Source organism: Eumetopias jubatus, unplaced genomic scaffold (assembly GCF_037043125.1).
Source record: "Eumetopias jubatus isolate StellerSeaLion01/CBP00866 unplaced genomic scaffold, mEumJub1_p1.0 scaffold_10, whole genome shotgun sequence".
Taxonomy (NCBI): Eukaryota; Metazoa; Chordata; class Mammalia; order Carnivora; family Otariidae; genus Eumetopias; species Eumetopias jubatus.
Window position 1 is genome coordinate 117969354 of NW_028274816.1, and position 15062 is coordinate 117984415.

The 15062-nt window shown below is 41.7% G+C and overlaps 1 protein-coding gene across 4 annotated transcripts in view; it reads left to right on the top strand.

Annotated features, from left to right (window-relative positions):
- Positions 1 to 13177: 13177 nt before the first annotated feature.
- Positions 13178 to 15062, top strand: part of USP32 (ubiquitin specific peptidase 32) — a 214187-nt gene continuing 212302 nt past the window's right edge. For 2 of the 4 annotated variants that reach the window (XM_028109328.2, XM_028109329.2), the window contains exon 1: positions 13178 to 13291. In XM_028109328.2, the coding sequence (XP_027965129.1) occupies positions 13234 to 13291 (58 nt within the window). In that variant the 5' untranslated portion in view covers positions 13178 to 13233. The remainder of the gene's footprint in view (positions 13292 to 15062) is intronic. The other 2 variants (XM_028109332.2, XM_028109333.2) reach the window with 1 other exon arrangement.

The window sequence follows — 15062 nt, forward strand, 5'->3', positions numbered from 1 at the left end:
GAGAAACCTGGAGAAGCACTTTAGACTTCCACGGTTTATAGGTTGCAGAGTTGAATCAGTTTTCTCTAGATTTTAAAGAGCTGGGAGATCTTGGCTGCCAGTGGATTACATTCAATTATGTTAGAATTTGTATAGCTGTGTAATGTTCCGTTGCTCAATCAGTGGACAGTAATATAATACACCAGCTTATTCCTCTAGCTCAAAGACTGTATTCCTATAGTTCCTATAGATTTTGAGAGGATTCTTTGTCTTTTTTGGACTCCTGCTAGAATTAGGAATGTTCTGGGTAAATCCATAAAACCTAAGGCCATTAGAATGTCCAATTACCCTACTTCTTACAAAATGTTTTTTTTTAATTTTATTTATTTGAGAGAGGGAGGGAGAGAGAGAGAGAGCACAAGCAGGGGGAGTGGCAGGCAGAGGAAGAAGCAGACTCCCTGCTGAGCAGGGAGCCCAATGTGAGGCTGGATCCCAGGACCCCGGGATCATGACCTGAGCTGAAGGCAGACGCTTAACGACTGAGCCACCCAGGCGCCCCTTACAAAATGTTTTTTGATGTCCAACAAAATCTAAGCTATCTAAAGAACAGAGTAGAAAATGGACTGGTAGTAACTTTACAGTGGAGAAGCCTGCTAGACACTACATTAACCTAATGATGAAGGTTAACATTACCAATGATGTCATGTGGGTATCATGTACTTCCAGATATGATGTGTTATATGGGACAAGCACTTCATCTCTGCAGTATTGTTATTTTAAAGATTTTTATTTTAAGTAATCTCTACACCCAAAATCAGGCTCGAACTCACAACCCTGAGGTCAAGACTCACATGCTCTACCTACTGAGCCAGCTGGGCAACACCATCTCTGCAGTATTCTTTCCAAAAAACCCCATTATCCCAATCTAATCATGAGAAAAAATCAGACAAACCCAGATTGTGAGACATTCTACAGGATGGATATCTGGCAAGAAGTCCTCAAGATTGACAAGGTCATTTGAAAAATAAGGAAAGACTAAGAAACTGTCACAGACTAGAGAAGACTAGGGAGACATGACAACTAAATGTAATGTGGTAGTCTGTGTTTGATCCTGGAACAAAAAAATAAACTTTAATGGAAAAACTGATGAAATCCAAAGTAAGCCTGGAATTTAGATAATAATACACCAATGTCGATTTTTTAGCTTTGACAAAAGTAGCATGGTAATACGTTAACAATGGTGGAAATTGGGTAAGGAGTATAAAGGAACTTTCTATACAGTCTTTTCTGTAATTCTTTATTTAAAGATTTTATTTATTTATTTTTGAGAAAGAGAGAGAGAGTGAGCAAGTACGAGCGGGGGAGGGAGGGGCAGAGGGAGAAGCAGACTTTCCACTGAGCAGGGAGCCTGACGCGGGACTTGATCCCAGGACCCTGGGATCATGACCTGAGCTGAAGGCAGACACTTAACCAACTGAGCCACCCAGGCGCCCCTTTTCTGTAATTCTGAAAGTATTTCCAAATAAAAAGTTTATTTAAAAAATAAATGGAATTACATGGCCTTTGGTCTGACCCAGGAAACCCACATATTCTTATGTTTTGAGCTTTTCTGTTTCAGGGAATATAATTATATGGTTTATTTGTGTCACCTGACAGAGTACATTTCAAGGAATCTTCATTTATTCCCATTGGCAAAGATACAATAACATCTTTTTTCTAGGTTCTACTACCCCACAAAAAAAGAGGTACATTCACAATCCGGGAACCTGGTCCCGGGAAAGACATTCTCCGTTAACTTGTTTTGGTAGGATCAAACCTGGCTTCCTTTCCAGGCCTGCACTCGGGGGTAATTACCCACGGCTGCTTTATTTGTGCAACAGTAATATATTGAGATTGAGTGCACCTCTGTGCAGAACTCTGTCCTGAGTACTTGTGTAAGAAAGGCAAACAGATACAACTGGGGTGATTGCACTAAGATTATTGCCAACCTGGGAAGCTTTTTCTGGGCAGCCAACAAGCTCTTGAGGGCCGTGAATAAATTCGTTAAATGACCAGCTTGTGCATTCTAAACTGGAACTCCTACTAGTGATTATTCTCTGTTTGTTTGGGGATTGTGACAGTGGCTAAAAAGACCAGCTTTCTATTTAAGTGTCCTTTTCAAACTGGAAACTTGAGAAGACTGTTTCTCGGCAGCCACTATTTTTAGAGTATGTGCTCTGGGAGCACAATGATGGTGCTTGAAGGGGGCTAATCCCAGTCTCTTTTGTAACAAGGAAACTGAGGTGCATCCTTCTACAATTTCTCTAAATAAGCCAAGCCACACTTAAGGATGCCTTTGGTCTGGTACGCAACACAAAGACCTTTGAAAAGCTGTGTTTCAGCACGGCCAAAACCCCCTCTCAAAAAGGGATCTTTCCCAGACTAGCTCTTTAAGGAAATGAGATGTGGAGGAAGATAGGCCAAAGTGGGAAGTGATAGCGCCTTCTCATAGACATCTGGGCAAAGGCAGAACTAAAGGGTCTTCTCTCAACCACCAAGAGTGAATACAAACATCGTTAGGACTTTTCCCTGGAATTAAAAATATCAAAAGATCAATGCTTAAGACCTATGCCATGTGTGTCACATTAAAAAAAAAAAAAACACAACTTTTTACTTGGAAATAATTTCAAGCTTACAGAAAAGTTGTAAAAAAAAAAACGACAAAGAATACTTGTATGCCCTTTACTCAGATTCATTTGTTAGCGTTTTAATCAATTTGCTTTATTGTAGCATTCTCCCTCTTTCCTATTCTTTCTCTACACACACACGCGCGCGCACACACACACGTACATACAATATCTATATTCCAGAAATGTGTGTGTTGTGTGCATAAAAACTTTGTTTTTTCCTGAACCCTTTAAAAGTAAGTTTCATATCTCATGGTCCCTTTCCCCTAAATAACCCCAGTGTATATTTACTAAGAACAGGAATTCAAGTCAAGAGATATTCTATTTGAGGGCGCCTGGCTGGCTCAGCTGGTGGAGTGTGCGACTCAGTCTCGGTGTTGTGAGTTTGAGCCCCACATCATTGGGTGTAGAGATTACTTAAAAATAAAATCTTCAAAAGAGAGAGAGAGACTCAAAAGAGAGAGAGAGAAACACACCCAAGTAGCCTCATTCACACCTGGACCTGATCTCAATGATGAGATCCTACAGTCCAGGCTTGAACCTGGATTAATAACTCGGATTTTGGAGAAAGGGATGAATGTAGATTGTAGACAGGAGAAATGTAAATTGTTTTCACCAGAAGGCAGGCTGTGTCACAGCAATACTGCTGGACCCCATTTCCCCTCTCCTTGAACCCAGGCAGAACTTTGTGACCACTTCAATGGCTAGAATGCAGCCCAAGTGACATTGTGTTGCATCTAAGGCTAGGTCATAAAAGGTGATACAACGTAAGTTGATTACTCCTGTCCTCCACACCACAGGCACAGCGCCACTGCTCACCTTTGGAAACTAGCCACAGTGTTGTGAGGAAAAGAGGAAGCACATTGTTTGTGCCCACAGTTCCAGCTAAGGTCTCAGCCAACGACAGGCACCAACTGTCAGGCATGTGAGTGAGCGAGCCTTCAGAGGATTCCACTCTTTAGCTTTCAAGCTGTTGCTGCTGACTAAATGGAGGAATGGTTAGCTCTCTCCGCAGAACCTTGCCCAAATCACAGATTCATAAGCAAAATAAATATTATCATTGTTTTATGCCACTAAGTTTTGGGGGTAATTTCTTGAGCAGCAATAATAATCAGAATCACGATCACATGCAATGGCACGGGTATGCTCACATGTAGAAACAAATATATATGTACTGGCATGTAATTCCATTTAGTGCTCAAGTACTTCAGGGGAATGAAAAAGTTTGAGATTAGTGAGGGATGGAGTATTGAGGATGGAGAAATGTTTGCACAATGCAAGATTGGGTGTAGTTAATAAATGCACACAGTGATCTATAACTAGAATTTCAGTCTGCCCACCTTTGTTTTTGTTCCATATCCATAGAAATTAGCGATTTGGGTTAATTTAGTACTGTTTTAGGGAAAGGTTGCCCATGAGTCTAGGATGTGGTCTGAGCTACTAATGAAGAGAGCTTTTCTGAGTGGGAGAAATCGAACCCTTTCCCTGTGGACTTTCTGGGGACAATCTTAGTATCCATTGGGTACTCCCTCAGACTTTGGTATGAATTAATTAGGATGTCAGTATTATTTACTAATGTACACAAAAATATGTGGGCCTAAACAATCTCTCTTGAGTGACATCCAGGCTGAAGTTCATGCATAGGTAGAAATCTACCTTCTACCATTAATTATCATATTTTAGCCTAACTCAATTCTTGTAGAACAAATTTTAAGAGTACATACTGTCCCCAGAACCTTCTGTCAAGTATTGTCCATTGATAGATCAAAGAGATCACAGCAAAATAGAAATCTGATGAAAAGCAAATAAGCTCTTAAAATCTACCTGAAATACTTATAATTCTTACCAACTGTTAGAAGTGAGAATTATTACCTTGCTAGTTAATAATGCATTTTGATTTTTCAGTTGTGTTAGTAGCTAGCTTTTTTGTTCATATAAAGGGCATTTATGATGAGGCAGAGCTTCTTATCTTTTGAGTTCTACTTTATACCTCTGCGCCTTTATTCACACTTTTCTTCTTTCCTGGAATGCTCTCCCCCAACCCTTTAGAAATTGGTTTACTTGAGAGGGAGAGAGCATGTGCGTGGGAGGAGGGGCAGAGGGAGAGGGAGAAAGAATCCTCAAGCAGACTCCTTGCTGCGCGCTGAGGCTCCACCCTAGGACCCTGAGGCTACTGGGGCTTGATCCCAGGACCCTGAGATCATGACCCCAGCCAAAATAAGAGTTGGCCACTCAACCGACTGAGCCACCCAGGCACTCCCCTCTTTTCCTCATTCTTTGCTTTCCTACCTCACTGGCTTCCCCTTCTCATTCTTCTTGCTAGTTCCCCATCTCTGAACTTTTAATGTTGGAAGCCCCAGTTACCTTGGGAGTGGATCATGTCCTGGGAGATCTCATCCAGTTCCATGACTTTAAATATCATGAATCTCTACTGACTCCTCAATTTATATCTCCAGCCAGAACCATTTCTCACTTCAGACAAATATTTAACTCACTATTCAACATCTCTGCTTGGATGTCCAATAGGCATTTCAAAAGTAACAGATCCAAAGCTGAGCTCCTGAACTTGTCCCACAAACCTGCCCTTCCCTTTGTCGTCTATTCTACATCTCAGTGAATATTAATTCTAGCCTCCTAGTTCCTTTGGCCACCAAGTTTGAAGTGGCTATTCTCTGACACATCCCAATTCAGTCTATCGATAAATCCTGTTGGCTCTTCCTTCAAAATATTATCTTGGACCCCACCATTCACCCCTTAACCCTCCCTGCCTGGGTATCTGCAGTAGCCTTCCGACTGGTCTCCCTATATTTACCCTTTCTCTCTCTCTCTCTTTCTTTCTTCTTTCCTTCCTTTCTGTCTTTTTCTTTCTTTTTCAAGTAAACTCCACACACAACCTGGGGCTCAAACTCACAACCCAGAGATCAAGAGTCATATGCTCTCCCAACTGAGACAGAAAGGCACTCCTCTGTCTTTTTACCCTTTCATCTCTTCTCTCACTCTAGTTCATTTTCAACACATCAAAGAGATCCATTTCAAGTGTATGACAGGTCTCTTCTCTATGCAAAATCCCTCAATGGCATCCCATTTTCTAAACAGTAAGAGCCAAAGTCTTCAGGGAGGATGTACCTCCAACCACTTCCCTCAGTGTTCAGTCACACTTGCTCCTTGCTGATCCTTATACCAGCCAGGATGCTCTTGCCTCGGTGCCTAGGATATCCACAAGGTTTACTCCATTATCTCCTTTAGATTTAGGCTTAAAGATCACCTTTTTGCTCCTCTCTGACTATTCTATTTTAAATTATAGCCTTCATCTCAGCACTTCTGTCTCCTTTCTCTGCAATTTTTCTCCACAGAACTTGTTACCAATGAACTCCATTATTTTATTTATTTTATTGTCTTTCGTTTTCCTTAAAAAGTAAATTTCATAAGACCAGGAATTTTTCTTTGTTCAATTCCATATCTTCAGGACCTAGGATGATGCCTGCTACATACTAGGCACTTTGAACTTGCTGAAGGAGTGAATGAATGGCTGATTTCTTACTTGGTCCTTCAAGACTCCCATCCCCCAAGGCTTCCCTCCCTCCCCCACTCCTTTAATTTGGACTCTCCCTAGTCTCAGTTCCCATAACATACTATATTTGTCTTGATTATAGTACTTCCTAGAGGCTTTAAAAAGAATTCATCTTTGTATTCCCTAGGGTTTAACACAGTCCCTTGCACACAGAAAATGCTTAATAAATTTTAAAAATGAGCTATTTGCAACATTCATACCAAATGTTGGGGCAGTGAGAAGATGTTAGACATGAGTTAGACACTTCTCAACTTCTTCTGTTTTTATATGAATTTCCTTCCTTTTTCAAAGAAACCCAGATTTGATGCCACCCCCACCCCCAGAATGCCAGTAAATAAATGTAATTGCCAAAAAAATTTTGGCCAAATGCTATTTTATAGCTTTCAAATCCTTCTGGAAGAAAACATTGGGATTTTTAAAAATTTTTACTTGTTGAATCAGGACCGCCAAGCAAAAAGTTTTACCTAAACCTAGATCGCAACTCACATACTGCATATCTAGCTTCACCTACTAACTCCTTTGAAGACTAATGATTTACTCCATCTTCACTCCCACTGTGAATGTCAGAGGTTTTGAATTATACCACAATTACTAGCTATTAAATACCTACATGTAGGCAGGTACGGCTCTATCAGAATTTTTTATTAACACACTTGATTTTTTAGAGCAGTTTTAGGTTCACAGCAAAACTGAGCAGAAAGTACAGAGATTTCCCATATAGCCCCTCTCCCCATGCATGCATAGTCTTCCCCATCAAAACAATAGTTATTAATCGAAAGGAAGCTTGGAGTGAAGAAAGGGAGGATAATTAGACAAATAGCAAACTGGTAGTTCAGTAAAAGGTGGAAAACAGAATAGAAGCATTATATTAATAGCCAGGTGAGAAAAAACTCAGCATGACCAAAAAATAAAAAGATTTGAGCTGGTAAGAGAATGTACATTACAAGAGATAATAAGATAATAGAATTTAAGAACTGGAAAAAGCCTGATTGAGTTTAAAGCCTTCATCCACTAGACAAAGAAATCAAAGTCTAAGGTATACAGCTGGAGTTGGCATTTCTCAAATATCTAACAAAGCATATTAGCATGATAAGCTGGACTTCAGATGACTTGACAAGTCTTCGATCCGAGAAACTGAAGTAAGGCATATCTTATTTGTTCGGAACTGGATTCTGTATTATTCTATGTTTTAACTTCTGATTAGAATTCAATTAATGTACTTATTCTTAAAGTATCTTAAAGTATCATGAATCTCTAATGACTCCTCAATTTATATCTCCAGCCAGAACCATTTCTCACTTCAGACAAATATTTAACTCTCTATTCAACATCTCTGCTTGGATGTCCAATAGGTATTTCAAAAGTAACAGATCCAAAGCTGAGCTCCTGAACTTGTCCCACAAACCTGCCCTTCCCTTTGTCATCTATTCTACATCTCAGTGAATATTAATTCTAGCCTCCTAGTTTGTAGTTTCTATTTTGCTGGAAAAGACTGGCCTAAGAGTAAAATATAGTTGTCACATTAGAAGAAATAGAAGGAATAAGATCAGACGAGGACTAAAAAGAAGCTGCTTGATTTTTCAGGAGCTAACAACAGCAAGAACAACAACATTTACTGTTGAAACTGTCCACAGTACCCATCCCCTAACCTTGTAAACTATTAATTTGAAAGAGACATAAATACAACATCATTGCAGTTCGGGTGGCGGGGGGCAATTTGGAGTATTATACAAGAGTAAACATTTACTCATAGGTTCAGTGGGTAAATTGTTTGCGAAGCATGGATTGTGGTAAGACAGAAAAAGACACCTTCTAAAGTAGGTCTAAGTTAAAGGCCCTCCCTTTGAATGTTTTACTTCTTTCCCATTCTTAGTTTTAGCCTATGTATCTTGTGAGTCAGAAGCTCCTAGGGAATAGGCACTGTTGAAATTTTGCCAAATGTAGGCACCTCTTAAAGAATGATAAACAGAAAGGAGAAACACCTTTAAATGCAGATGAGAGAATGATATTTCTTAAAGATTTCATTTATTTATTCAAGGGAGAGAGCGCACAAGCTGGGGGAGTGGCAGGCAGAGGGAGAAGCAGGCTCCCTGCTCAGCAGGAAGCCTGATGTAGGACTCGATCCCAGGACTCTGGGATCATGACCTGAGAAGACGCTTAACGGACTGAGCCACCCAGGCATCCTGAGAATGACATCTCTTTAGTCATTCTTAAAATATTTTGTCCAGGTTTATTTATTTATTTATTTAAAGATTTTATTTATTTGAGAGAGAGAGAAAGTGAGAGACAGAGCATGAGCAGAGGGGGAGCAGCAGAGGGAGAGGGAGAAGCAGACTCCCTGCTGAGCAGGGAGCCCAACTTGGGGCTTGATCCCAGGACCCTGGGATCATGACTCGAGCGGAAGGCAGATGCTCAAAGGAAGCCACCAAGACGCCCCTTTGTCCAGGTTTAAAATGAAAATGAATTTCATGTCTAGAAAAGCAGGGATTCAGTTCTGTGTTGGTAAGATTTGTGATAGGTAGAGGGTAAAGACAAAAATTAGTTTAAATTGATATTAATGTTAGCAAGGTGAGAGGAAATTGGTTTTCTCAGAAACTCTTGATTAGAATGAAAATGATCCAAATCTTTCTAGCAATTTGGCAACATCTACTATTAAAACTTAAAAGGTGCATAGTCTTAAGATTCTGCAGTTCAGGGGCACCTGGGTGGCTCAGTCGTTGAGCGTCTGCCTTCAGCTCAGGTCATGATTGAGCCCCGCATCTGGCTCCCTGCTCCGCGGAAAGCCTGCTTCTCCCTCTCCCACTCCCCCTGCTTGTGTTCCCTCTCTCACTCTGTCTCTCTCTGTCAAATAAATAAATACAATCTTTAAAAACAACAACAAAAACATTACACTTTAAAAAAAAGATTCTGCAGTTCAACTTCTGGAAATTCCATCTACAGATATACTCACATTTGTAAAGAGGATATATGTACTAGGATGTTAATTGCAACAATGTTTGTGATATTAAAATCCTTGAAACTAATGTTCATCAACAGGTGATTGGTAAATTATACATTAAATACACAAAATTGGCACATTATGTATGTTAAAAAGAATAAGGTAAATCTATAAGCTGGCATGAAAAGCAGTTTGAGCTATACTATTGATTGAAAAAGAAATTGCAGATTAGTATGTAGACTAAGAAAAAGGTGTGTAGTGGGTATAGTTACAAAAAACTGGAAGGATACACACTCCTAGGGAATAAGACTGGGTGAAGTAGAAGTATGACCTTTTACTTTATATACACTTTTTTCACTGATGGAAAAACATTTTTTTACGTAGAATGTATATTATTTTCATTAAAAATAACTTGAAGTCTTGAAAGTTACATTTTCATTTACTCTAAAATACCTATATTTTAAAAAATATAACACAGTGACCACATCCTCGTATTTTGTCATTATAAGGCAACAAGTGCATAATACTAGAAGAAAAATCCCAGTTCTCTTATTGTGTAGTCATGCTTCATTCACTGTGGCCTCATTTTGTGGCAATCAAGTTATACATAAATTAGGTGCTGTTGCATACCTTCTTTATTGTACTGACCTCCCTGTCTATGACCTAAGCCTCTTTGGCAAGTTCTAAAATGACTCTGCCCTATTCCTGTGTTATTTCTCTGGGAGTACAAACTGAGGAACACTGTCATTTAGGTTGCTCAACTGGAAGTAGAAATTACATGCCAATCTCCCATGCTTTAAATCTTCATATGAACAACTCTTTCACAGGCATGTAATTACAGTTAAAACAATGGTTCCCCAAGTGCAACCTAATGCTTAAAATCAGGTGGCTGGCCAACTCCTCACCAGATTAAGTGAAATATAATGAAAATGAACAAATAATTGATTAATAGAATTCCTTTCATCATGGCAGGTAGACTTTAGATTTTCTACACCATCAAACTTAAGTACTGTGTCAATTTTAAGTTATAGAGGGATGTTTAACATTTGACTGCCTGATACTGTGTAATACAAACCAGAAGGCAGGTTTTAATCCCAGCTTAACATTTAAAATTCCCATCAGACATATCTTCTTCACTGCCTTCAATAATATGCTTAATTTAACTCAAAGGAGAAATACTATTTCTTAGTTTGCTATTTCAACTCACAATTTTGGGAAGTGTTTAGTCCATGGTAAACTATGTGATTAAGATGAAAATTTTTATGGCCCTATGGGAATGCAGGCCTGAAACCAAGGAGGAAATTTTAAAAGTTCCTGTATGTTAGTACTGCTTTAAATCTTTCACTACAGAGTTTATATTCTATTCTTTCCCCAGTATTTTATAATAATTTACTATTTCATATGATAGGTTAAGTCCAACTCTAGTCCCACCTTTCAAAGGGGGCAAGTACTACAAAGAGCTAAAACAATTTGCTTCTAATTCCACTGTACATCAAATGGGTAGATAATCACTCAGGTCTATCTTTTGTACACCAAGGTTGCCTTTAGGTATTGATTATTTGGGACAGTAATAATGCTTAGGTATGTTGCAGTTGAACTCTTGAGGGTCTTTCCCCTACAGCTGAGCCCTTAAGATTCACTTCCCATTAATTATGATAATCTAACTGCAGGCTGAAGACGACAGAGTTGTTTTGTCTGGATACTTCTGTCTATACCCAAACTAATGATCTGGAAATTAAAGGCTTTGAAGTATGTTCCCAACCCCCTTATTCATGGCCTTTTAGTAATGAAACTAATCTGAGGTCTTAAAATTAACTGCCTCATGGTGAACTGGAAAGGGCAGCACAGTGACTAATGCCATGCTGCTGATCTGGTTTGCCAGGAAATGTGAGTAGAGAAACAAGAGTATTGCCTTCTTTCTCTAGCAGGGCATATTATAATCTGTTGGCTTTAGGAACTAAAATCCTTTTGCTGGCTCTGAATTACCTAACTGGCACCTCCCGTCTAATCTAATCCAAATAGTTATTTTTCAAAGTTATTTCCTTATCCAAAAGCTTTACCCTGTAACTTTGAGGGTGAAGACTAACAGAAACAAATTAAATAGACTTAAAAAGCGAGGAATTGGGGCACCTGGGTGGCTCAGTCAGTTAAGCAGCTGCCTTCGGCTCAGGTCGTGATCTCAGGGTCCTGGGATCGAGCCCCCCATCGGGCTCCCTGCTCTGCAGGGAGCCTGCTTCTCCCTCTCCCACCCCGCTGCTTGTGTTCCTTTTCTCACTGTCTCTCTCTGTCAAATAAATAAATAAAATCTTTTAAAAAAGCGAGGAATTGAATATTAAACAACTGCATATAGAATACATCTGTATATTGTGTGTGTGTGTGTATATATATATACATGCAAAATACATTGTTGTATATACACCTGTATGTGCATACACACACACACACACATTTGACTTTTGAACAAGACAGGGTACCAACCCTCCTGTATAGGCAAAAATCCTTGAATAACTCCTCCAAAACTTTACCACTGTTGATTAACCAGAGCCTTGCCAGTAACTTAAACAGTTAACACATATATTACATGCTATATGTTTTCTATACTGTATTCTTATAATAACATAAGCTAGAGAAAAGAAAACGTTAAGAAAACCATAAGGAAAATACACTTACAGTACTCTATTGTGTTTATGGGAAAAAAAATCCACATACAAGAGGACCCCTGCAGTCAAATCTGTGTTCAAAGGTCAGCTAAACCACATCTATTCATCTGTCCATTGATGGACACTTGGGTTATTTCTACATTTTGGCTATTGGGAATAATGTTCTATAAATATGGGTGTATAAATATGTGTCCCTGCATTCTTTTGGCAAGTGGAATCCCGGATCATACAATAAATCTGGGAAATTCTGACACATGCTACAACAGGGACAAACCCTGAGGATATTATGCTAAGTCTAGCCAGACAGGAAAGGAGAAATATTGTATGATTCCACTCATAAGGTACATAAACATGGTTAATTGTTAGTATTTTACCACAATAAAAAAGAACTTTTTTGAAAAGTAAGGGGCTCCGTTGCAAATCTTGTAAGTCTCACATCTCTGGTGGGGAGCAACTCTTAGAAGCTAAGCCTTTTGCAGAGGAGCTTCTAGAGATTCTATAGAGGCAGGTTCAGAGCGGGAGGTGGGCTTGCGGACGTGAAAGAAAATCTAGAGTCAGCTGGGGTGGAAGGGGGAGACGGGATAACGAGAAAAGGAAGATATTCTAAACTTTTCACAAGGTTCATTTTCCTTAGGGATCTCCCCACCCGGATTAAGAACGCTTTCGTCACAGGAAATCCTTGAGGGTCTCTTTCCTTTCACAACTCCCTCCCAGCCAAAAATTTCCACAACGTTAGGAGTTTCTCCCCTGCCCAACCCCTTTCTCTCACTGCACCCCTCAGACCCCGGTTCCCTAAGATCCCACCCAAGATGGGGCCTGTCCAAGGACACCCCAAACGCCAGTTGCTCCGGCCCCGCCCCCCAGACGCCAGAACGGGTGGGCGGGAGTCACGGCTCCGAGCGCCCCGGAAGTCGCCCCCTCAGGTGGGCGGAGGCTCCCGGGCCTTGCGGCTTCGGATTGGCGGGAAGCTGCGGGATGATGCGTTACGCGCGGGATTCGGCCCCGCCCCTACGCTCTCGAGCGCGGAGAGCGTAGGGGCGGGGCGGCGCGTGTGGCCCTTGGCGGCCATTACCCGGAACAATCCCTGGCCTCGGGTCAGGTGACCCTCGGCGGGGCCGGCGGGCGGGGAGAGGGGGGAGGGAAGAGGGCGTGAGGAGGAAAGGGAAGGGAGGAGAGAGGAGAAGGGCGGAGTAGGAGGGAGGGGAAGGGGGCGGGGTGGGAGCGGGTCACGTGATTCGGCATGGAGGCGGTGGCGGCGGCCGGGAGGAGCTGCCGGGGCAGAAGCCGCACTTGTTAGTGTGGGGGGAGGAGGGGGCTGGGGGACGCCGACACCGTCACCCAGGGACGCCGAGTCGTGGGCGGGAGGGGGGTTGGGGGCGAGATCAGGCTCCGACCCCCGGCCGAGGGGATGAGGGGAGCATGGGCGCCAAGGAGTCACGGATCGGATTCCTCAGCTACGAGGAGGCGCTGAGGAGAGGTGAGGGGGGAGGGGTCTGGGCGAGCTGCCGGGGAGGCCAGCGACGGGCTGCCCCGAGGGTGGGTGACCCGGGAAGGGGAGGAGAGGTTGAGGGCGTGGGGCGCCAGAGGCGGAAGGGAAAGGAGGCCAGCGAATGGGGAATATTATTGGGGAGAAGGGTCGGGTGGGAGAAGTGTTTGGGAATGGGGACCGTATGGAAGGGGGAGAAGCTTTCCCAGAGAGAGGAGTATCTGGTGCTGGTAGGGAAATGCCCGTGCTCTTTGGTGGCGTTGTTATCCTGGCTGTGTCCAGGGAAGTCCTCTCCCCCTTTTCTTGGGTGGCACCAGCCCTTCCAGCCCCCCTCATCCTTTACTGCCATTTTCTCATATCACTCCTTCATAAAACCTGACAACATCCTGAGCTCGTACCCAACAGCCTTGGTTGGGAGGGAGAGGGGAGGCGGCTGCAAAGCCCTCTTCTCTTTTTGCTGCTGGAAGCCCCTTCCAATTGTGGAGTCTCCGCCTTTTCCAAGGGCCTTTGCCAGTCTCTAGGGGCTACCATCATTCACTTCTACCACCCCCTCACCCTTTGAGCGACTGACTTTGATAAAAACGACCCCTGAAATTAAGTTGTATTTGAGGTGAGATGAGACTGGACAGCTGGTGTTGCCACAAGACCTTGTTTTAGGTTTCACCTCCTTAGACACTGGCCAGAGCCTTACATTGCACTTGATCCCCAGTTCTCACCCCCTCCTCCCTGTAAAATGGCATTCGGAAATCCAGCATTCTGATATTGTGTTATAGCTCCCTTTAGAGACCGGCCTTGCTGCCAGTCCTAGCCTGCTGCTTATTGGCTCTGATGCACAGTGTGTTGTTAACAGCCCCAACCCCCTACCACTTACTCTGATACCGCTGTCCGTGATCACTACAGCACACGCTAACTGGAAGTGTCTGTTGCATAGTTTATGGCCAGAATGTGACTTAATTTTTCATGACTAGGATTTGAGTGTGTGTGTGTGTGTGTGTGTGTGTGTGTGTGTGTGTATGTATGCTTGTATTTCTTGTCGACATTTAATGGATTTTCTTGGTAAGAAGTGAAACATTTAAGCAGGTTGGATGCTTGGCATTATTGTTAACAGGTTTCTAAGTCAAGAAACCAGCCATGCTCCAGGTAATGGTGTCAGTAGCTAAGGATACAAAATAAAAATTGGATTAAAAGACAGGCATTCAAAATGATTTAGTAGTGAACTCTGTTCGTATGTAGGAAAAAAAGATAAATTCAGAGGGACATCACCGGAAAATAGATAACAGAATTTAGGTGTATTCATTGTGGCCTGGCCAGAAACACAAACATAAGCTTTTTCTATCTTTTTTCTACCGAACAGTGTAATGATTGTTTTTATGGACAATCTCGCTTGAACTTTTTTCTCAATATGAGAAATATTCCAAATTCTTGATGTGTTTCCAGCTCTAGTAGGCTAGTCATTTCCGGGATGCTGTCAAGCCTGACAGGTCTGGCCTCAATTAGGCAATGGCTTACATGGCATGAAAGAGGACATCACTCAAATTGGTTTACAGCTTCATGGTTCAGAAGTGTTCAGTTTCTTAAGTTTGTGGGTGATGTAGCTGGCATTAAAGGAATTCTAAAATTTAACTTTTATTAAACTCTACCTTGCTCACTCTCATATCAAACTAAGATTTTAGTACTTTTGTAAATATAAATGAAATTAATAGTTGGTGCATTTTAAACTGATTTGATTGAAGGTCTTCGTTCAGTTTATTACGAAGTTTTT